The sequence below is a fragment of the Biomphalaria glabrata genome, chromosome 10 (genome assembly GCF_947242115.1).
Source record: "Biomphalaria glabrata chromosome 10, xgBioGlab47.1, whole genome shotgun sequence".
NCBI lineage: Eukaryota > Metazoa > Mollusca > Gastropoda > Planorbidae > Biomphalaria > Biomphalaria glabrata.
This window is the reverse complement of record NC_074720.1, coordinates 44,472,754-44,497,568: the sequence shown is the minus strand read 5'-3', so window position 1 is coordinate 44,497,568 and position 24,815 is coordinate 44,472,754. Positions and strand designations below refer to the sequence as shown.

Genomic DNA, 24,815 nt, shown 5'->3' with positions numbered 1-24,815 from the left:
CAGCTACCCCACTTAAGTGATACATATAGTTTGAAAAACAATGAGCAATGATCAACTTAAAGTCCAGGTTTTGGCAGTATATGTAAATCTTATGGTGAAGGTAATTATGTCCTATGCATATGAGATGCACTATTATAGTTCAATTAAGCATGTTAGAGACTTCTACCAAGTCATTAGTTTTCCTAACAGGCAACCATTTGCTGAATCAAAAGAACAATTAAACCTCAAGTTGGTTTTCAATAATTTCAAGAGAGCATTTTAGCCTACATAGTAATGCAAAGAGCACTTTGACACACAATAAGAAATGTTCAATCTAATTATAAACTATCTATGTAGTTTACCCAGAGGGTGGCCCAAAGGGTGCATCAATGTTTGGATAACTAAAGAAGTCTTTGCGAACATTGCTATTGACATGGTAGGTATCAGATGCTAGAGGTGTGACCTGCTGTTCAGTGCTTGTATTGATTTGATCTTCAAGGGATGATTCTTTAATGACCCCTTGATTCCACCGAGGACTAGTGCTGTAACTTTTGTGTCGGAAACTGTCCTCGCGTGACCTTCCTCCAACTCTTTGGTTCAAACTGAAAAGAATATTTGACAGAATTATTTTTTCTGGCAGGTCAATTACAAAAAAAAAATTTTAAAAATTCAACATTAAAAGAACTAAATTAACAATAAACATGTTATTATACTTATAGAGGCATTTATGAAGCATTTTATTTCTGAACTAAAAAATGTAATAGGTAAAGATATATCCTTAAAAATAATTTAAATTAAGTTTATAATTTAATTTGTGTGATACCATTAATATTTTAAAAACATCAAAAATAAAACCAGTAAACATGTATAAATACACTTATAAAAAAGGCTTGATCTATTCAAAATTATCAGCTTAACATTAAACTAATAAAACAAAACAAAACAGAAAAAGCTATAGCGTTGCAAAGTAAAAATGTGTTTAATAACACAATAAATAAATTACGACTGAACAAAACAATGCATTTAACTCATCACATTCAACTCAATATATTGGCATTTTCTTCGATTCCGAAGATTAAGGATGAGTGCAGTATTTCACATGACCATGCAGACCCAATAGCGACCTGCAAAATTTGCCACATCTAATCACAAAACATATTCAATCAGTGAACACAAAACAGATTTAACTTACGCTATATCTGCCTGTTGGGGCCAAACTCGAAATGAATCTCTACGGGACAGACAAAACTCCTCAGGCTCAATGACATTTTGAGACAAGTTACTGACAACTGATTCTTTTCTTGAGTCACATGACCTTTGATCAAAATCTAATAATATTAAGTGTAAGTATAGTCAAAAATATGCTGCAGTACTCAACTGACATTGACTACATGAGATGCTATAAGTTAGATAAGTTAAATGCTCAGAGATTGTAAAGCACACATAATAGCTTAATAAATTTTTTCTTTTGTCATCATAATGCAAACTGGATCCCTGTTGTAGAGGGTAGCGGTGCCTAATGTAGAGCATTACTAATGCAGCATTACTAAAATTGCCTTGTTATGTGGTATGCGCTCTGGTCTGTGGTCTCAATGATCTCGGGTTTGAATCCTGCCCATCTTCATCCCCTACCATAATTCAGGAGGTTTGGGTTAGGATGCATTGATCATCAGCTTTGAAGCAACATCAGAAACATGTAAAAGAAAAAACCCACAAAAGTCTTTTTTTTTTAAATATTGTTGGGTAACAGAAGGGGAAGAGCAAAGATTTAGCTGAGTATTTAGCTGAGTATTTAGGTAGGCTGAGGGAAAGCAAACGCACCATGAAGCTCTTCAAAATCGACACTGGCAACTGGGAAGAGGTGGCACTGGACAGATCCACATGGGGAGAGAGCATAAAGGAAGGGTCACAGATTGCAGATGTCATACACAACAGAAGCAGAAAGAAGGGTGAAAATGCAACGGCGCCTGCTGATTATATATGCCCAACCTGCGATCGTGTATCAAGGATTGGCCTCTTTAGTCACACAAGAAGTTGCAAAGGGAAAAGATCATCTCTCAAGACATAAAATGCCACAAATTTAGGTAGGCAAAGGATTATAATCTTCATTCAACTTCTATGCTCTGATTTATACAACCAAATAAAAGAAAATCTGAATGTTTAACAATAATCAAACAACCAAACATTATAAGTATACTGATAAATTTTCCTTTACTTTGAAAAGATTAATGGAGTTTTTTGAAACTCATTTATTGAAATATCTCTATAAATTGTATACAATAGAAATAGAAGCCACTTACTAGTTGTCATGTTACTGCTTGTAACAGTATTGCCTAGATTAATATTGTGAATAGAGGTTGTTGGACTTAAATGAGAGTTATTGTTCTTGAGATTCCTTTTATCCCCATCGCTCATGTTAACTTTGTTCTCTATTGAATCGGGAGCAAAACAAACCCTGGACTCTGTTTCACTGTATTTTCTCATTCTTTCTTCAAGAGATAGCCGACTACTGGCATCATGTCCCTGAGGAAATTAGAAAAAAAAAATAATTTTAATTTCAGCTCAATCTGAAAAATTGTCATGGTCACTATGAAAAAAATCACTTAAGGCAAAATCAAATGATTACCATGGTCATTTAATTAAAATCTATAAAATACTATCAAGTATTTTAAGTATCATTAAAAGACCTACTAGGTCATTGGAGACAACTAAAAGATTACCACTGTTATTTCTGTGCTATCAGAATATTATCATTGTCAAAAGTATTCAACTAAATTCTCTTAAAATTAGACATGGTATTTCAGGTGTCAAAATTAATTTTTCTAGTGTTAATACAAAATAAGCTGTATCTTTTCCTTAGAAGCATTCTCAAAATGTTTTAAAAACCTTTGGATGCTATGTTGCAGCAATTTTTTGACATGACTCCAGAAAGCTAGCCCAATCTTAAATATACACTTAAGTTCTATGCAGACAGCTGCCTGGTTGTGTGGTATGTGCTCTGGACTGCCATCATGATGATTACAAGTTTGAACTCTACCCACTGCCATCCTCTAAGTCCTGTGGGAGGTTTGGGCTAGGATGTAATAATCCTCATTTCTAAAGGAAATTGTATTATATAAGAAGAAGAAGAAGAGGAACTTCCAAAACATGTAAAACAAAACACATGGGAGTCACAAAAATGCTAACAAAATTAGTAAATAAAAAATTTAAAAAATATGTGATTAGTCTCCCTATAAACATATATATATATATATATATATATATATATATATAGTTCGTTCATCGTGGTTTGATGATGACCACTTTGTCATACAGGGGGCTGAGGGCTTTGCACTGGGGTTTTATGCCTCCTCATGTGGCTGGTGAGACCTATGTGAGCCCGGAATGTTCGGCTGCACACTGGGCAGGTTATTCCAGCTGGAGCTAGTGTCGTTTGTCTTGCTATAAACATATGAAGAATTTAATTACAAGATTTGAATGACAACTTTCAACAAACTCCATATGACTTTGTTTCCCCCTTGAAGGGTCTTCCCCTTTTCCTCTATTCCAAAATTGTCTTCATGTAGTTCATGGCCCCAATCCTACCCTGATACTGGTCTGTTAGTTTATCTCCTTTTTTAAATTGAGGAGTGACATTAGCTTCTTTCCTTGGTACTCCACCCTGATTACATGATGCCTGAAAAAGTAGAGTAATATAGCAGGAATACCATCAGGTCCAGAAGGTTATTAGCTAATAGTTTTTGGATACCTTTTTCCAGTGTGTATATATATCTCCTACTACAATCAACACAATCGTCATTCCAACTGCTACATATGCATGTGAGACGTGGAAGTCATCTGTCAAAATTGAGAAGAGACTAAATGTGGCTCAACAGAGATGGCTGAGACGGATTTTGGGAGTCAGTTACACAGACCGGATCTCAAACAAGGAAATCCTATGCCGAACTGGGAGTCGAACACTTAGTGAGGTTGTGACTGAGCGTCGCATGAGGTTTGCGGGACATGTTCTACGTCAAAATGAATTACGTACACCAAGAGTTGCGATAACATGGAAGCCAAAACGAGGAAAGCGCAAACAGGGACGTCCCTGTATTACCTGGCGACACACCTTCATGGAGGACCTCAGAACAGTGGACACTAGGTGGGAGGAGGCTTCAGACATTGCCAGTGACAGATCATTATGGAGACAGCTTGCCGCCCAATGCGCCGAACGGTGCGGGAGGACCTAAGTCTAAGTAAGACTACAATCAAAGAGATTAAAGTAACAACATTTTAGGATGAACAAAAAACTTCATCCATTTCCCTATACCATTAGTCACAAATGAAGAGATATTAAAGGGGAGGAGCTGACATGCTCATCGTTTGAAATAGCTGAACGAAGAAAGACTAGAGAAAATCTATTGCTATGTATTCAAAGCCATATTTATGACATTATGACATACCCAAAGATAGAAAAAAAACTACTAAGACATATTCAGAGATGAAAAAATACTAATTAGTTGTAGGGAAATTTTCCCCCAGCATACATGAACTGAATAAGTATAGTGATTGCTGAATTGCGCCAAAAAAAAAAGAACAATTTTAAAAACATGTTTTAATCATCTTTGTAAATTATATTTCACCCTTTAATTATGATTGGTGCTTAATTTGAAGTAGATCTATGCATGAGTATGAGCTCTGACAAACTAACGGCCTGTATAACATTGTTTGACATGCCTCACTATTCATTGCAAATATTATCTTAATATTCTTTACAGTTTACCTCTTAGTGCTATCCTGATATAGTGTGTACTCATCTCTCAGGGGGGGCCCAAGCCTGATACCAAGTGGTCATTAATATCCCCAACACTAAGCATCTCCATGCTATATTTGTATAATTCTTTATCACAACTTACCCTAGCCCTAGGGCGTTCATGGTAATAAGATCTTCTTCTGAACAGAAATGGATCTTTGTTGTTGTCTGACATCATAGATCTTATTCCTTCATTGCCTGGATGTGATGGAACAGACCTTGAGTAATACAATGAGGAATGATTTGGACTTACTTCTGGTTCCTGAACAGAAATAAAAAAACAAACAAACATAATAACCAAGTGATTCTCATTTATTTTTAAAACACTTCCATATACCTTTTTCATTCAAAGAAAGGGTAAACCAATAAATGTTGGATGGTTTTTAATTTTTTTATACACAGAAGTAAAAAAAATTAAAAAAGATTCTATTGGAAAATATAAGTGCTGCTTACTATCATTATTATAAATGACTTATCAAGAGGTCATTTCGGAAATGAGTGAGATAATTAGACAATAATAAAATAATAAAATACTCTGAAAGACACAAAGATAAAGGCACATTCCTCGTCCCATATGCTAGGACAAATTTGTACAAATACTCCTTCTTCCCTAGTGCTATTAGAGCATGGAATGGGTTGCCTGAGCTAGCCAGGAAAACCAGTGACTTGGCAGAATTTAAGTCATTGGTTGATATGCATGACTGAATGCATGACGCGTAGGACGTAATCATCTTCTTTTTTGAAGTAACGTCTGTATTATATAAGATAAGATAAGATAAGGATGCTGTCTAACACTTTTAATATTCCAAACGTGATTAGTAGCATATAGATTTAAGTCACAAGGTTTTGAGTGAACAATAAGGCAGCCTGACATAACTAATGAACTTTTTTTTTGTAACAAAGCGCTAGAATAACTGCATAATTTCACCACTGGCACTCAATGATTTGAGCTTCTTTACCGAAGAGCATCTCCACACAACTAAATATTTTGGTCGTGAACAAACTTTCTCCCATCAAAATTCAAATTCTTGTGTGTAATCTAATCACTGATTCACACTATTTACTTACATAACTTTTGAATTTTGTCCATGCATGTTAACTATCATTAATGTTTTAAGAATATACAAATAATTTTTTTTTCTATACATACATCCCTATTTCTAAGGCAAAGTTTTGCATTTATAAAACAATTATTTTTTAGATAAGCATAATGAAAGACAGACAAACATACCCATCCATGTTTAGCCAGCAGAAAAACATCTTTCTCTAATAATTCTAGCCTGGCTGCAAGTCGTCCATACATTGAGTGTAGTTGATAGATAACTTCTTCTCTTGTGTCTAGTAAATCTGGGCATAGCAAACAAACAAAAAAAATATTTGTCGAACCATAATAACAGCACATAAATTAGATTTTTAAACTGAGTAAAGCTTAGCAGGATTAGTAGGATTCAAAGTATACCATCTTTGATACTTTCTCCTTTTTTCTCAAACTTCATTTTGTGTATATATCTCAGGACCACACGATGCATGATTGCCTGTATCAGGGAATGAATTCAAAAGATAACATTGTAAAGTAAGTGAAGATTTACCATTTACAGATTTTATATCTTCTAAATACAACAGCAAACATTCAGCTTAATATGAAGTTAATTTCTTTTACTGGTACTGAAACAAAAAAATTCGGATATTCAAATAAAGTTAAGAAAAAGTAAGAAAATGTTTTATTAGCTTCAATTTATTAAAACTGAGGTTCAATGAACTCAAATCACAAAATGTTTTAGAATTTAAAAAGTTGAAAAATAAACTATATTAAAATAAATCTTGATAAACTAAAATTGTGAGATGCTGAAAATGGATAACTCATTTGGCTAAATTTTTAAATTTAAAATAAAAAAAAAAGTTACCTTATATTCTAGCTCATTTGGTTTTTTGTCCTCCTTGTTTGAGTCACTTCTAGACTAGAACAGAAAGATTAATGCATACAACTTTAGACTTTTACTACAGTCAAATGAAGTTGCTGAAATTTCACACTGATTAGTTAAAGTAGTAATAAATGCTACTCTGTAACTGTTGAAGAGTTTGAGAACTTTTTCAATCCCAAGCTTCTATGTAGTCAATGACTACTGCATTTAAGTCTGTTTTTAAGCCAATATTATAGAATTTTACCAATGCATGACTAAATGCATGACGCATAGGACGTAATCATCTTCTTTTTTGAAGTAACGTCTGTATCATATAAGATAAGAAGATAAGATAAGTTACATTTCATACAGCCACTGAGCCTTTGTATAAGAGAATTCATCAAAAACTTTTACCTCTCCAATTAGGCCAATTTCTAAGACTAAGACCTAAAGCTGATACTTTTCTCTAGTGTACAGAAAAATTAATCCTTCCTACTTTGAAAAGAGATTATATACATTATTATGAAATCTGTGGCATTTTACGTCTCGAGAGACGATCTTTTCCATTTGCAACTTCTTGTGTGACTAAAGAGGCCAATCCTTGATACACAGCTGCGATCGCAGGTTGGGCATATATAATCAGCAGGCGCCATTGCATTTTCACCCTTCTTTCTGCTTCTGTTGTGTATGACATCTGCAATCTGTGACCCTTCCTTTATGCTATCTCTCCATGTGGATCTGTCCAGTGCCACCTCTTCCCAGTTGCCAGTGTCAATTTTGAAGAGCTTCTTGTCGCGTTTGCATACATCCGTATAACGTAAAAGTGGGCGACCAGCAGCTCTCCTGCCTTCTATTAGATCGCCATACAGGATGTCCTGTGGAAGTCGACCTACTGGCATTCTATGAAATACACTTCCAAGAACTATAGAAGGGCCATGGAAGGACTGATACACAGGGAATGCCAGCAGCTCTCCTGCCTTCTATTAGATCGCCATACAGGATGTCCTGTGGAAGTCGACCTACTGGCATTCTATGAAATACACTTCCAAGAACTATAGAAGGGCCATGGAAGGACTGATACACAGGGAATGCGAGATTAGTGAAACAGTTTTATGTAACAGCTATTTCAGGAACAAAGCCATTTCTATTTCTAATAACTTTCTTTTTCAACGCAATACAAAAAACAATGAAAGTTTTTTATTTGCTGAGACTTCAATATGCATTTTTTAGCATTAGATATAAAAAAATGCTTTAAGATAATTGTAATAATATAATTTATTCAGCTTTGTTAACAAACATACTTTAAGCTCAATTAGAACATAACTGACGAAATGCAGAGAAATAAAAAGTTTTAAATAAGTTTTAAATAAGAAGGTTTTAATTTTTCTCTTCAACTTAGGAAGAAAATAATTTTCCCTTTTTGATTTCAGTAAAATGTTACTGTCATTCAATTTTTGTTTTCTTCTATCTAGTCTGGGCAGTGAAAAAAATCCTGTAGAACAAATATTGAATACTGAATGGGAATCTCTCTTTGCCCTGACTTTTGAAACACTAGTAAAAAAGATAAGTCAATTTACTTAGAATACTTCAAAAGATTGGTTTAAAATCTAGTTTGATGAGGAGGATTTGTCTACTCTAAAAAAACCAAAAAAACAAGCTTAGTCTAAAAGATAAAAAGCAGGACTGAGAAAATTTTGAAAGAATTCAAATTGTGTAATACATATACACACCTTTAATTTGTTATGTATTTATTTTAAATTTAATTTGTTCAAACTTCTATTTGCATTGCAATAATTACCAAAAAAAAAGACAATCCATTTCAGTCCTAAAGAGAACATCATTTTGCCTTGCTTCTTTTTTTGTAAGAATATTTAAAAAAAAAAAAAATGACCTTATTTTTTTTAAACTAATTTTTGTCATACCCTCTAGCTTTTGCAATATGTGTTAGTATTTTCTAAATCATTAACTTCTGAACTTTCTATTGTGAATGACCAAGAAAATAATTTGAAAATTTATAATAGAACAATATTCAGAAAAAGAAATGCAGTAAAATTGAATGTTTTACCCACTCGATGTTCATTTGACATAATGTCCATGTTCAATAACAATTTTATTTACCAACAGTGCTATTTTAGTAAAAGTGATAAACAGACTTACTGATTGACAAGAAATACATTCCTGAAACCATCGAAATAGTCTCACCACAGATTTAGGTGTTGGAATGATATTAAAAGGTATTGGGAGTGTTGTCCCTTGCTCTATGAAAGAAATCCAAAGCTTGGCTCTAGCAAACTTCCACTCACAGTCTTCACTTTTCTGAAAAACATACAACTTGGTAAAAAGATGGCAACAAAATGGAGAAAATGTAACAATCAATAATCTGTGTACCACAACAATGATAAATATCTAGCAGTCATAATTAAACATCATCCATAGCTAATGGCAAAGAGCCTCAAATCATTGAATCTTTTGTCCTCCACCAATAGTGAGAAATCTTGCAATTTTTTAAACTTTTCCAACTATATTGAATCCTCAATCACCAGAGACCCCACCACTTTGGATGGCTATCTATTTGTGTAGAATATAATCTATACTGTTGTCAAACACTGCCCATTTCCGTCCTGCAGGAGGTTTGGACTACGATGTAATAATTAACAAATCTGAAGGATGCATGGATAGGTAAAGAGTATTTGAGTGAAAACATGATATATAAATACTGACTTTTACTTAATGCTTACACCATAACATGAAACAAACCTGAATGTCTTCAAAAGTATTACTCATCATAGCAATTAACATATTGATCAGTACCACGACAGCACCAAGAATGTAAACTCCATACAAAATGTAGCCAACCACCTCAATGACTTTCAGCAGCTCACTGTCTGTTATCTCTGAGTCACCATTATCCTGACTGCTATTTGTTTCTTCTTTAATAGCTGGTGCCTGAGAGTTCCCCATACCAAAGGCAGCCCAGAACAATGTCCCAGTGGTCTCTAAGAGACTGAATAAAAAGTCTTTGGTCAGCAAATAAAATATTCGTCAGTACATTTGGAAATAAATTATTTCCTGTAAAATCTAGTAAATTAAGTATCAACAAGTAAATTTCATATATCATCCATCTAGTAAACTTAAACATCTTAACTAGTGATTAAACTTTCAACACTCAATTAAAAAAAAGTTGATGTCCTCTAGAGTAGCATTGAAACTCATATCAACAAAATGGACAATTTAATACAACTAAAAAGATTATCAAACAAAATATGAAAATTCTGATTTGAGAAAGTAATATTCAAAAAGGGCATAAAAAAAGCACCTTAAATTAAATTGAAACACCTGATCCAAAACTTAGTTGAGACTATGTATACAATTATAACCACTAAGGAAAATAATAAAAATCTATGGTCATACAATAAATGTAAGAAAAATGAAACAACAGGAAAAGACTCATTTCAAACACTCAAAGAAGTGACCAAAAGATTTTTTAAAAATTGCTGCTATGACAAAATAAGTTGTGAAACAGATGGGCTTTACATTAGCTGCAACCACTGATTGCAAGGTCTGAATCTATGGTCATACATTAAATGTAAGAAAAATGAAACAACAGGAAAAGACTCATTTAAACCTAATCAAACACTCAAAGAAGTGACCAAAAGATTTTTAAAAAATTGCTGCTATGACAAAATAAGTAGAGAAACAGATGGGCTTTACATTAGCTGCAACCACTGATAGCAAGGTCTGAAATGAGTAACCTTACCGAATGCAATGACAAATATGTATCCTACTCTATCTTTCCAGATGAAACAGTTTGCCTGAATCAGCCAGGAAAACCAAAGACATAGTAGAATTCAAGCCTAATTAATTTAAATGACTAGATTTACACCAAAAGACAAGAAAATGTACTTATTTAATTAGCACAAATAATAAAATAATAATATATTAGTGTATACAAAAAAAAACACAAGTTTATGTCAAAATGAATCACCATCAGATATTGTTTTCATTACAGACTCCCAATCCACTCTGCAAGCACTTAACAGCAGTACCTCAAACAGCCCAAGAGAGTTGACAACACTAATTGTGATAATCCATCAGATGATATCAAAATTAAATATCAATATCACACTACAGTGGATCTCTGGACACATTGACATCATAGGAAATGAAAAGGATAAGTGATCAAAGGCAGGATCATCTATGGAACAACCAGATAGACCTATTAACTACCTCACCCTAAGGTCAATGTTAGTCAACAATCACAAAGAGGAGTGGCTTAAGCAATGGGCATCAGGAAACACAGGCAGAGCCATGTACAAAGAAATGACTATGCCTAACAAACTGGACAGTATTAACTTCCTCCCCTGCAAAGAAAAATCTACAATTTTTCAACAAAGAACAGGACACACACCTCTGTTAAATTACCATCTGAACAAAATAAATTCCACACTACTTCCCCATTGTAGACCATCCTTATGAAACCGTAAACCATAATCTCTTTGAATGCCCCTCCCTAATCCACCTTAGGCAGACCCTACTTCCACTACAGCCCAACGTAACCAACACCCTGTACGGCAGTGCTGAACAACTGAAGAAAAGAGCACACTATTTTTCCTTGGCACAGTCTGCAAAAGAGCTCACAGCAATAAAGCTAGTTAGAAGAAGAAGAAGAATGTCAAAATGAAAGAGAAGTACCCATTCAAATCAAGAAATTAAATTTTGAGGTTAAAGATGACTTGCTGAAAAACATTCCCTCTTTTGAGTATGTCTATGTAAACTGAAATGATTTATCTTTGCTAAAATATCCATTGGCGAGTCAAAGCTTGAAGAGCTGGACAAGTTCACGTACCTTGGCAGCATCATAACAAATGATGGAGATGCTTACCATGATGTAGCGTGCCGAATAGGAAAGGCAGGGAGCATTTTCCAAAGGCTACAGCCTATTTGGACTAGCCAAGCCATTGGACTCAAGACAAAAATACACCTTCTCAACACAATCGTCATTCCAACTGCTATATATGCATGTGAGACATGGAAGTCATCTGTCAAAATTGAGAAAAGACTAAATGTGGCTCAACAGAGATGGCTGAGACGGATTTTGGGAGTCAGTTACACAGATCGGGTCTCAAACAAGGAAATCCTATGCCGAACTGGGAGTCGAACACTTAGTGAGGTTGTGACTGAGCGTCGCATGAGGTTTGCGGGACATGTTCTACGTCAAAATGAATTACGCACACCAAGAGTTGCGATAACATGGAAGCCAAAACGAGGAAAGCGCAAACAGGGACGTCCTTGTATTACCTGGTGACACACCTTCATGGAGGACCTCAGAACAGTGGACACTAGGTGGGAGGAGGCTTCAGACATTGCCAGTGACAGATCATTATGGAGACAGCTTGCCACCCAATGCGCCAAACGGCGCAGGAGGACCTAAGTCTAAGTAAGTGTAAGTAAAATATCCATTGATTAAATATAAAATACCTTCCCAATGTAAGCTAAAATGAAAGTAAAATGACTCTACCCAGCAAAATTCTCGTTCTTGGAAATACTGTATAAGCTTGTTAGTCCACATATAAAAGCGATCATGACTGTGAAATAGATGAAGATAAACTTGCCAACATCCTGTGGAGAAATAAACTAGGTTAAAATATTTATCACACTAGTTAATTAAGTTAATTAAAGTTGGCTCAAGTTAAATTCACATAGACTAATGTTGTTATTATAATAACGGCTAGTGTTCAAATTCTTCTTATCATCATGATTAAATCTTGTCATATTGTGCCTTGGCCAAGAATCCTTAGCCCATAGTGCAATGTAAAGGAAAATGGTGGCCTACTTCTGTTTCTGTCCAAGTGCAAGGAAGTTGATTTGTATAGCTAATAGTGACATGTAATGTAATATTTAATTGTGGCCCATGTTTTTTTGCTGTCATTAGCTTTCTTGGTCACCATCTCCACGTAGTGCAGTCTAGGGCTGTCTTTCCAATGGTCAGTATCAATGTTCACTGTTTTGAGGTCTCGTCTGATTACATCCATGTAACGGAGGTGGGGAGTGACCAGTTTTTCTTGTGCCAGACGCAAGTTGCCTGCAGAGAAAGACTTTTGGGATGCGGGGTTCTCCATCTGGCAAACATGACCAAGCCAGCGCAGGCAGCATTATCTGTGGACTGTAGAGATACTGAAGAGACCTGTTTGTGCAAGGATCTCAGAATAGCACTCTCTCTCTTGCCATTAAATTTTCAAGATCCTTTGGAGGCAGCGTATAAGTAGTCCATGGCTCACTGCGATACAGTAGTGTGCTCAGATTAAATGCCTTGTAGAGCTCAGTTTTGGTTGCTGTAGTGAGCCTCTGGTTTTCCCACACTCTTGGTCTGAGTCTAGCAAAGGTCTGTGCAGCCTTTCCTATGAAATTTTGTATCTCCTCTTCTAGAGACAGGTCATCTTGAATTGTAGATCCAAGGTAGCAAACTTCATTTACAGCATCTAGCTTGTTATTGTCAATGAGGATGCGGGCAGGTGCTGTAGCAGGTGATCCCATAACATTTGTTTTCTTTGTGCTAATGGTTAGGACATACTCTCTACAGGCCAGAGAGAAGCTAAAATGTAATCCTTATAATTTCCTTGAGCCTCAACTTTCCAGACATTTCTAGACAAGTAGGAGGCTGTCCTAAAACTTTTTCAGCAAAGATCTCAGAATTGCACACTTTCTCTTGTACTGCAGTGACAAAGTTTTGGGGTCATTTGAAGCAGGCATTGTTAAGACCCCTTGTGTGTTGAATGATTAGACTGAGATTAATTATATATTTGTCTATTATGATACGATGATGGCACTGTAGTTTTGCACATTCTCATGTGGCTAATGAGAACTATTCAAGCCTGGAATGTTTGGCTGCTCAAGGGCCAGTGATTTCTAAGATGACCTTTCCCAAGATTAGTTACATTTTTTTTACCTGCAACTCTTACCTGTAACATCCGCCCATAAGAAATCTGTAACTGCCCAAACGTCTCACTCGCTGGAAGGATGTACGCTATTCTTGCAAAACTCATAACATTGGCAACAGAAAACAAAACTTTAGATAAAATTTGTGGATTTAGTATGGACTCATCTGAAATAAATCAAAATAAACCGAGGTATATTATTGACATATATGTAAAAACTAAGTAGCATAATCAAGTATGTGTAATTGTAAAATTAATCAAGTAATAAGTTTGTAAACTAGTCTGAAATTAACTCTGGTTTCCTTCAAATCCTTGTCATAACCAACTTTACTGTAAGTGGAACATATGTAGATCTGTTTATGCTAAATATTTTAATGAAAGTAGTCCAGCATATGTGCATAATAAAAAAATCTCTTAACTTGGTCTCTTCATATTTATTAGCAAATAAATATGAACACATTTTTAAAGAAAAAAAAAATGTATTAAGCTTGCAAGATGTAATAAGATGTAATGTAATAACAAATGATGTAATTAGTTTCTCTTTTAAACAGCATAGAATCTGTAATCTCTAAGAAAAGATAATGCACATCTCTTTTATTATGCATGGTTTGTTTTAATGTAACAAAAAACAATTCCATTAATTTGTGTAAATTAATTTTTAAAAATTTTGTTTCAAAATGAAGTGATTAACTTTTATCCTCTAACCCAGTGATGCTCAACCTAATTTCACCTGCGGGCCATTTTTACTTTCGACACGGGCCACATCAACAAATTGGTAAAATATGAAATCAAAATTCACCTGAAACCATTTGAAACTATTGGATCTAGTTCTTACATTAATTAATGGGATAGTTAAAGTCTATCATTTTTTACGCGTCTAAAAATTATGCTTCATTTCTACTTAAAATGAGAGCAGCATTGTAGCTACCTTTACCACCAACTATTTTCTTGTCCCTTTTTTTAGTCAAATCTCTAGGGGTAGTTTTTATACGCGGCTCAAACCAAGAAGGCCTTCATATTTGTTTTATAATGCTACTGTATATGTTTGTTTTTTTAAACATCCATGGTACCAATCCATCAGAGAAAAAGTGAGGGCCCTAACAATGGTAAAGATAATTTAATTTCTCTGGTGATATAAAAAAAAAACCCTAGCTAATTTAAAATAACTTTAAAATAATAACTGCTGAATCAAGCTCTAAAGCACATAACATTCTACCTGTTTTTCTATTTAATGAAACACTAACACTGTGAAAGTTGGACACTGAACACTGAGGCTACAAGAAGAATTCAAGCCTTTGAGTGTAAATGCTACAGAAAAATGTTGGGTATCAGATACCAGAAAAAGAAGACAAATGAGTTTGTACTTTTACAAGTCAACACTCTGGCTGGCAAATAGGAGGAACTCCTCAATACTGTGAAGAGTCAAAAGCTGAGCTGGTTTGGTTATATTGTAAAATATGACTCACTGTCTAAAGTTATCCTTCAAGGCACAGTGGTTGGAGCACAAAGAAAGGGTCATCTGAAGAAAATCTAGCTATACAATGTAAAAGTATGGACTGGCCTCTCTCTTGATAACCTACTAAGAACAGCTGCTGACTGAGAAAAATGGATTCGGTTACACAAACTGTCACCCCTATTATCAAAGTCAAGAGACAGGTGATGATGAACAATGTAAATTTTCAAAAGCATCACCCTTTCAGAATTTTAAAAAGAACTGTTTTTTTTGCCTATTTATATTCTCTCACCATGGGATTGGATAAAACATTTCTAGTCTGCTTACAAGTCCCCCCCAAAAAAATTACCTGATCTTTAGGATTGTCAACATTTCCCTCCCCTTATAAATGTACTAATTAAGAATAAAAGTTTTGGCTTATATCTAATGTCAATTATAAAAGAACAAAGTTACAAAATGTTTTATATGGTAGCTCATTCAACATAGATACTATGACAAGTTGACAAGTATACTGAAGGGCTGCCTGGTCGTGCGGCTTGGGCGCTGGACTGTCGTTCGGATTTATCGACGGTCAAGGGTTCAAACCCTGCCCGCTGCCATCCCCCGTCGTCCTGCGGGAGGTTTGGACTAGGAAGTAAACTATCTTCAACTCTGAAGGAACATCCGAAACATGTCAAACATTTTACAAAAACTAAATAGTCTTAGCTTGTAGTCCCCCCGTAAACTCTTTTCTTTCTGACGTCTAAAGTTTGAGGTAAGCATGCTCAATGAATATTCCAGCATGATATCTGAGCCACGTTAGCCACTTTGCTGAGTCACATTTTAGCCTTTTCTTGACCTTGGCTGTTGACTTCCATGTCTCATATGGATATGTGACTATTGAGATGATGATTGTGTTTAATATGGTGGATTTTTTTCACTAAACTAATAGCTTGTCTTGTCCTAATAGGTTGTATGGCTCCTTTTTGTCTCGAAAGGCAATGGATGCGCCCAAATGAGTCACTGGTTTTGGTTTAATCTTGAGACAGGGCAGAATCTGGTGTGGCTAATCAAGCCAATTCTAGAGTGGCAGACTTACATAGATTTATAGCTTTTATATAGCGCTACTTTCATGCTTATAGCATGCTCAGAGCGCTTTGGTCCAATCACATTTGTGGACCAGTGGGGGGAGGGGGTATCTAGGAGTTGGTTTTGCGTCCTGCCTTTAGGCGCTCAGTAAACACAACTCAGCCCGAGTCGGGTGTCGAACCTCGAGCCCCCTTCTAGGTAGCCAAGCCAAGTTCAAGCGCACTTAGCCTCTCGACCACGCTTCCCACTTAATAGGCTGTAACCTTTGGAAAATGGCCCAAGCCGTTCCTATTCAGCATGTTACATCATGATAGGCATCCCCATCATTTGCTATGATGCTGCCTAGGTATGTGAGCTTACCAGCTGTTCAAGCTTTCAGTGATCAATTTGATGGGGACACTTGCATAATTTTATCCAAGTTTATGAGGAGGCCAATTTTGGTTGCCTCTCTACTAGTCTCTCCATCATTCTTGTATACATTTTTGTGTAGACCCAAATGTAAAGTCCATCATTCAATTCAGTACACATCATGGGACACTGAAGGCTGTCTGGTTCATTCTGTAGTTGGTGGTTAGAAGGAACAGGAAGGAATACAAGATGTCTCAATGTTAAAGAACTCTGTTGTTCCTTCTTGTCTCAATGCAGCAGCTACATTGGCTGTAGAGATGTTGAAGGATTTGGGTGAATTTTTAAGGGATGACATATTCTCTATTTCCAAAGCCATTTTTGATAGATTATCAAAAGCTTTTTAGATGTCTACAAAACTGATTTTTTAATAGCCACTGTTGATATTCAGCACTGTTCTGTTGAGACGACTACAATACATGAAAAATGTTGAATGGTTATTATAATTAACCCTAAAACCTCAGCATTTAATACATGTCACAAAAAATGGTGTTGAAGTTTAACTCTAGAAACAGGTCTAATTAATTGGCTGTCAGCACAACATTTTTGACAAAGTCCTGAGGCATTTCTGTTTCCCAATATATTCTTATTCCGTTAACATTTACTATCACTTTACTGAACGCATTTTTAAAAAGTAATTCTGGACAAGAAATGCATAGAAACAATGAATAGAAGGACAATATCAGTTTCAATTGGAACTGTGTGAAGGATTCAATTTCTATCAGAAGGAGGGAAAATGAACAAAACTGAAATGACACTCCTTCGTCATTGTGCATAGATAGCATTTTTTTCTCCTTCCAAATTGGAAACATGAGCCCAAAAGAACTTGTGACTTTATTAGAACTACCTGCAAATGTATGGATTTCAAATCAGCACAATAAAAAAGACTCATGTAACAATCTGCATGGAGCTGTCTCTAAACTGAGTGCTGGATGTTCCTAATTCAAACAAGTTTGAAGAGTATTGAGATAGTGGAATAGATTTACACTTGGAAAATAATTATTATTCAGAAATTCAAAACATTGTTATATCTAAGTTAACAGTATTTGTAGCAAATGTGATGTAAATAAGTGAATTTTTCAATGATAATTCTGTATATTTCAACAGCCAAACAGGTGCTGGAATTTTGTTTTCTAACAATTTGAAAGCCTTAAAGGCATTTACCACCAGTAAATTTTATAAAAGGTCATAATTCTCTTAAATAACTATAAACTATAACATTTTTTTTTCAGTGTTCACACACTTAGCAAGATATTGTTAATAATAGTAGATTTTATTTTTTAAAATTTTGATTGAAAATGTTTTTTAACATTGTCTTTTTGTTCATTTTTCTTTTGTTACGCTAAACACATTTTTTGTTGTTGCCCATTTTTACTGAGAAAGTCAATAAGTAGGCTACAAATATTTACCTTCACTGTGAATCAGGTGATTGTCAGCGAAGTATCCATTGGTTTTTGTATAGATCACACCTTCGGTGGAGTAGCCAGCAGTATACAAAGCCAACATGGTGATGTCCATGTAGTTCCACATCTGAGAGAAGTAACCTTTCACGCCTTCCTCCCATAACTGTTTGCACTCAGCCCAGAACATACCTGGACATACTAACATAGCTGATTACACTGATAAAAAGTACATCAAAAATATCATTGGGAATTTTAAAATAAATATGTGCCTTACATCAACCCTTACAAAGCTGGATATGCAAATATAACTGATTATACCTATCCCAGGATATTCACATTGGTAATTACATTTAGCCTAGTATAATTGGATATACAAATATAAATTATTGGTACTCAGCTAAAAGCATAACTGTAAATACTTGGAAATACAACTATAAGAGATAAGATCTTACTTATAAGAATTTGATTTCACATATAAAAGTAGCTACCTGGCCCTTTCAGATTGTTATCACTATTGACCCAAGTTTAAACCCTTCCTGAAGTCATTCACTGCAGAACTGCAAGATGTTTGTGTTCAACCACAATATTTATTTAGGAAAGAACATATGAAGCTTAAAATTTCAAATATAACTGATTGTTCTAATCCCAGGACATACCAAGACATATTCACATTGGTAATTACATTTAGCCTAGAGTATAACTGATGGTACTCAGCTCAAAGAATAACTGGAGAGACAAACAGACACAAACACTCTTTTGTTCCCCTGGCAATCAAATCATTAAATAAGAACAATCTGGTATAAACTTTGTCACTTGTAAATTATAAGTGAGTCTGGTGTGAATGTACACTTTGGTTTCTTATAGTTATAATGTTTTTTGTTTGGTGTAATGCACAAATTGTAAGACAAATTTCCATACTGATAATAAAGATTATTATTATTATAAGAAATAAGATCTAACTTATAAGGGACTTTGATTTTCACATACAGAATAGGCTACCCATCCCTTTGGTTTGCATTTCAGATTGTCATCACTGCAGTACTGTAAGACATTCAGGTTCTTCTTTCTTCTTCATCGTTTTCATTGTTATACATGAGATGAACTGCGCAGTGGTTTCCAAATCAGGGAGCTCTCCATATAGTTTTCTTTCTATTGGGGTGATTTAGGGCCAATGTCTTATACGGGCCTCTTGGTAAAGAGAGCAGTTTTGGAGGACGTGGTCGGCATTCTCTGGTGATACTCCACATCGGCAGATTTCACTGGTTCCAATTTTGAGCTTCCGGTACATGTGTTGTCGCATTCTGTTGTGTCCGGTCCTGAGTCGAAAGATTAGACGTTGGTCTTGTCGGGATAGCTTATAGTAAGCGTCATCTTTCTTGTGATTTGGATGAGAGCTCGTCCATTTCTCATTTATTTTATTTACAATTAATTTCTTCAATTTTTCTGGATAGAGTGCAGAGTTTATTAGTGAGTTAGTTCTCCCACTGTTGGCGAGTGTGTCAGCCTTCTCATTTCCTTCTAGTTCTATATGAGCTGGGATCCATCGAATAACAGGTTACATTCAGGTTAAATCATAATATTTTTTAGGAAAGAACATATGAAGCTTAAAATTTCATAAAATCTAGAGAACTCACCTAAAACATAAAACATAATGAGTCCATTCACAACTCCTTCAATGCCTTTAAATAAATGTACACTTTTAAATGAAGACAACTGAGTTCCCAGAAACAGCAGCACCAAGAATGCAGTATAGGAACATATATAATTCATGAATTTCATGAATGGTGATTTTAAAATTTTCCCAATCTGAAAAACAGGTAAAAATAATATCATCTTAAAAAGTACCAAATGAAATTTAGAAAGTACTAAATAAACATCTTAAAAATTATATCTAAAAATGAAGTTGTTCTTAAAACAAGTAAGAATTATTTATCAAAAGAGAAAATCAACAACCTTCTGTAAAATAATTTTTTTTAAAAAGTAGCATTTTTAATATTTGCAAAATATATTTTCTTGTAATGTCCACTTGAACCTAATTGAGTATTATTTGAGCAAAGACCGACACAACTAATTTTTATATAAATTATCATTACTGATTTTCTTCTTGGAAGTTTATACGTTTATTCTATACATTTTAATTATTTATTTTTCTCTGTAATAACTAAAAATGATAAAGCTAATTGGCTTTAAACCCATAGAACTAAGAAAATATTATATAGTGATACAGAAGCAATTGTGACTTTAAAATATTTTATCACACCTTGTGCAGGCAACGCTGCATAGGATAGGTATATTTCTTTAATATAACAAAAAAAGTGTTAACATTTAAAGCTTTATAACACTAAATAATGAAAATAGCTACACACATACTACAGGTCAAAACACAAATGATCAATAGTACACAATCTATATTGTGTTCACAAATATAAACAAACACTAGGGGCAACAACTGATATAAACAATAACCTATTCGCGACAGTTGCCGATATTCTAGTTTTCTTTTTAGTGCCTGCAACTGTTTAAATGAATTGTTCTAAATCTAAAACTCGTTCTCTATATTTTAAGCTACCGGTATTTTATAACTCAGTGATTCGACTTACTTGAGCATCAATGATTTGACTTAAGTATCAATGGGTTGACTTGTATGCATCAACCATATGACTGATTTAGTATGAATGGGTTGACTTACCTATAAGCATCAATGCTTTGACTTAAGTATCAGTGGGTCAACTTACTTTTATGCATCAATGATACAACTGACTTAGTATGAATGCGTTGACTTACTTATAAGCATCCATGATATGACTTAAGAATCAATGAGTTGACTTATAAGCATCAATGATATGACTTAAGTATCAGTGGGTTGACTTACTTATAAGCATCAATGATATGACTGACTTAGTATGAATGGGTTGACTTACTTATAAGCATCCATGATATGACTTAAGTATCAGTGAGTTGACTTACTTATAAGCATCAATGATATGACTTAAGTATCAATGGGTTGACTTACTTATAAGCATCAACGATATGACTGAACTAGTATGAATGGGATGACTTACTTATAAGCATCCATGACATGACTTAAGTATCAGTGGGTTGACTTACTTATAAGCATCCATGATATGACTTAAGTATCAGTGGGTTGACTTACTTATAAGAATCAATGATATGACTTAAGCATCAATGGGTTGACTTACTTATAAGCATCAATGATAAGACTGACTTAGTATGAATGGGATGACTTACTTATAAGCATCCATGACATGACTTAAGTATCAGTGGGTTGACTTACTTATAAGCATCCATGATATGACTTAAGTATCAGTGGGTTGACTTACCTATAAGCATCCATGATATGACTTAAGTATCAGTGGGTTGACTTACTTATAAGCATCAATGATATGACTGACTAAGGTATCAATAAGTTGATTTACTTAAGTATCAATGAGTTGACTTACTCTAGAATAGGGTAGAAACACATAAACTATTGCTGTCACAGGAATAAAGACAATTCCTAAAGGCACCAGAACAAGCTTAATAGGAAAGTTTTGATGCTGAAACCAAGAAGCACCAGCATACCACATGCTGGCTAGATGTTCTTGGCAGCTTGCATTGGCAATGAACTGTGAAATAAATACAAAATATTTGTAGCTAAAAAAAAAGTACAAGCATTTATTGCATGTTTCATATATATAAATATCAAATAAATAAATATAAGTATTGTTACCACTTGTTTCCTAATTTAGCTTGTCAACCAATTCATAAGAAATAGTTTACAAACATTATGTCTAAAAAAAAACAAAAACAACAACAATAAAATTAAGTTTATACAATATTTTATTGCTAACAAAACAAAAAAAGAAGCAAGTACTAATTACCTTTTTCTGTTCATATCTTATGGCCATTTTTATCCGAGACAAGTTTCTAGTATTGGTGCCACCATGTAAAGCTGCCATCACCTCTTCGTTGGTTCTGCATTGGTCCAACAGGTCAACAGCAAAATTTTTACATTTCTCACTCAGCCCTCTGTACTCACTCTAGTGATTGACAGTCATATTTTGTTATTTAAGACGTATTTGAATTTTATAATTTTATCCATGTTTAAAAAAAAAAAAGATAGTGTCTATCTAATTATTTATAAAACTATTTCTCAAGTAATTCAGTGATGACATTGGATGCAGGCTGTCTGGTCATGGGGTATGTGCTCTGGACTGTCACTCCGTTGTCTTGATTCTACTGTTGTCTCACAGGAGGTTAGGGCTAGGATCAAATTATCTTCAAATTCGAAGGTGAATGCGAAAACATTTTTTAGCATTAATACTTAGCAAAAGAATGTTATTAAAAAAATTGTTTATGCATGGTGATTTAATAATAGATCTACAACAATGGAAATATTTTAACAAGCTATAAATCTGTTATCAAATTTGCTTTTAACAGACAAGGTATAGGCCTTATTATCAAGTAAAAAAAATCATTGTCCTTAAGTATCATGTTCTCTTTCATGCACTCCTGTGCCCTGTGTGTCTACATGTCAACACAAGCAATAACATAACATTGGATGTTTGTCATCACATTGCATTTAATTCTATTAGTAAAATAGTATTAAATGTTACAAATCACTCTTATATAATAGTTATATATAGTCATATTCTTTAGACAGACAACATGCTACACCACTTTTAAGAAGAACATTAAGACCTACTTGTTTAAAACTTTTTTAGATTAGTTTTTGATTTTTATTGTCGTGTTTGTGTTTGTCATGTTATTACAGCACCTTGAGCCTACGTTTTGTTTGTTAACAGCGCTTTATAAATAAAATTATTATTATTATATTTATATGCTTCTTACTGAATTAAGTTTTGTTAAAATCTTAATTAAGATATATGGTCCTTGCCTAAAATAAGAATAAACATGTGGGCCTGCATTGTCAGGTTGGCTGCCTGGTCGTGCGGTTTGCGAGCTGGACTGTCGTTCAGATTTATCGATGGTCCCGGGTTCAAACCCTGCCCGCTCCCATCCCCCGTCGTCCTGCGGGAGGTTTGGACTAGGAAGTAATTATCTTCAACTCTGAAGGAACATCCGAAACATGTAAAACATTTTACAAACATTTTTACAGGTGTTCTGGGGTTCAGAGTTTGAACCCAGTAGACCTACACCATTCCCTCATGCCACCAGTAATATTGTGAAATCAATATTTCAATTAGATCCAGGTCTAGGTGGAGTCTAGTATAGACTACTTAAATCTATATTAAAGTACATTGAATCATCTCTAAATTAGAATTATACTATATCTCTATATATTATGTATATATAGATCTATATCTAGTACTGGACTCTATGATCTAGATATCAATATTTAGTCTTGGTATACAGACTAATTTATTACTAATTATCTAATATAGTAGATCTAGAATTTTTTAGATATCTATTATTTAAGAAGAGATGGCAGTAAAACTATTAATATTTCTGATAGATCAAGTCACATAAACTAGATCTAGATATCATATAATAAATAATAATATACTCAGTACTGAACCTGAAGTCGGTAATAGTTTAGCCTGATTTAGCGTTTCTAATTCTAGTCACGTAAACTAATACCCTGAAATCTAAATTACATTTAATTTAAATTACCCAAAAATATAGAGTTAAGTCCACATCTAGCAACTTCCAAGCCTAGGGGGTTTGACGTCCTAACAAAGAGGTGGAAAAACTTTAGAAAAGGGGGGAGGGCAGAGCTGGTCAATTCTATATATATATTTGTATTTGTTCCAGATCTACATTCTTTGTCACACTTTGTGTTTTCTTGAGTTGGGGGATCCTAAACAGAGGATGCAACAATATGGACTTTAAAGTAGTGGCCTTGGCCTTTTACATTCAGAGAAATAATGATCTTTAGTTTTTAAAGTTCAGAAATAATACAATCCCATTGCTATTTATCACAGAACTATATTATTATTATATATACAGGCCTATATATAGATATATGTATGTATGTATATATGTGTGTGTGTATGTATGCGGGACACGCATTTGAGACCAAAAAGAAAATCCGCTGCCGAGGACAGAAACAGACGGTGAAAAGAAAATCTTAATCGACCACCGTCGGACAAGGGTAATGCTTGCCATTGATGTAGCAAAATATGTAGGTCACTGCTGGGATTGCGTATCTACGAGAAATATTGTATTCCTCATCTTTGGACTTGAAGACAAGCCTTATTATTATAATAAATATATATCATACACTAATCGAGCAACTCTTGTATGCTTGTATCTATCTATCTATCTATCTAATCTATCTATCTATCTATCTATCTATCTATCTATCTATCTATCTATCTATCTATCTATCTATCTATCTATCTATCTATCTATCTATCTATCTATCTATCTATCTAGGGATATGTAGGCCTATGTATGAGTCTAACGATTTTCTTTAACATTGGTGCGTTTATGAACAAGTTTTAATGAATCAATAAGCTTAATTAAACATTTGCGCACCATCTTACTGTAGGCTCTTTTAGACTTGTCATCAAAGTAAAAGTCATCTACACTCTACACCAGGGGTGGGCAACCTTGATATATATATATATATATATATATATATATATGGGGTTGCGTATCTACGAGAAATATTGCATTCCTTATATATATGTACGATTGTGAAGTAGGACTATTTTACTGTTTACATTCGTGCACAATGTGGTACTAGCATACTAGTTGTTATCCTTTTGACTGCTGTCTAATTACAGTCATCGACCTGTTCTTGTACTTGTTTTTTTTTTCAAACAAAAACACAATGCTTTTTCGCAGTCAATGTGGTATCGGAATATTGTGAAATTTTAGCAGCAAAGTTTGTGTGGAAATACAGCTTTAACA

At 34.4% G+C, this 24,815-nt stretch overlaps 1 protein-coding gene across 3 annotated transcripts in view; it reads right to left on the bottom strand.

Moving 5' to 3' along the window:
- LOC106062840 (uncharacterized) overlaps window positions 1–24,815 on the bottom strand; it is a 70,515-nt gene that overhangs the window by 3,535 nt on the left and 42,165 nt on the right. For 2 of the 3 annotated variants that reach the window (XM_056043553.1, XM_056043554.1), the window contains 15 exons: window positions 21,818–21,976; window positions 21,398–21,562; window positions 19,571–19,742; window positions 17,943–18,125; window positions 13,632–13,774; window positions 12,191–12,291; window positions 9,430–9,676; window positions 8,830–8,988; window positions 6,676–6,729; window positions 6,231–6,306; window positions 6,003–6,118; window positions 4,875–5,033; window positions 2,280–2,502; window positions 1,172–1,307; window positions 342–581 (listed from right to left, as the gene is read on the bottom strand). In XM_056043553.1, the coding sequence (XP_055899528.1) occupies window positions 342–581; window positions 1,172–1,307; window positions 2,280–2,502; window positions 4,875–5,033; window positions 6,003–6,118; window positions 6,231–6,306; window positions 6,676–6,729; window positions 8,830–8,988; window positions 9,430–9,676; window positions 12,191–12,291; window positions 13,632–13,774; window positions 17,943–18,125; window positions 19,571–19,742; window positions 21,398–21,562; window positions 21,818–21,976 (2,333 nt within the window). Of the gene's footprint in view, window positions 1–341; window positions 582–1,171; window positions 1,308–2,279; window positions 2,503–4,874; window positions 5,034–6,002; window positions 6,119–6,230; window positions 6,307–6,675; window positions 6,730–8,829; window positions 8,989–9,429; window positions 9,677–12,190; window positions 12,292–13,631; window positions 13,775–17,942; window positions 18,126–19,570; window positions 19,743–21,397; window positions 21,563–21,817; window positions 21,977–23,570; window positions 23,808–24,815 lie in introns of those variants that run through there. The other variant, XM_056043555.1, reaches the window with a different exon arrangement.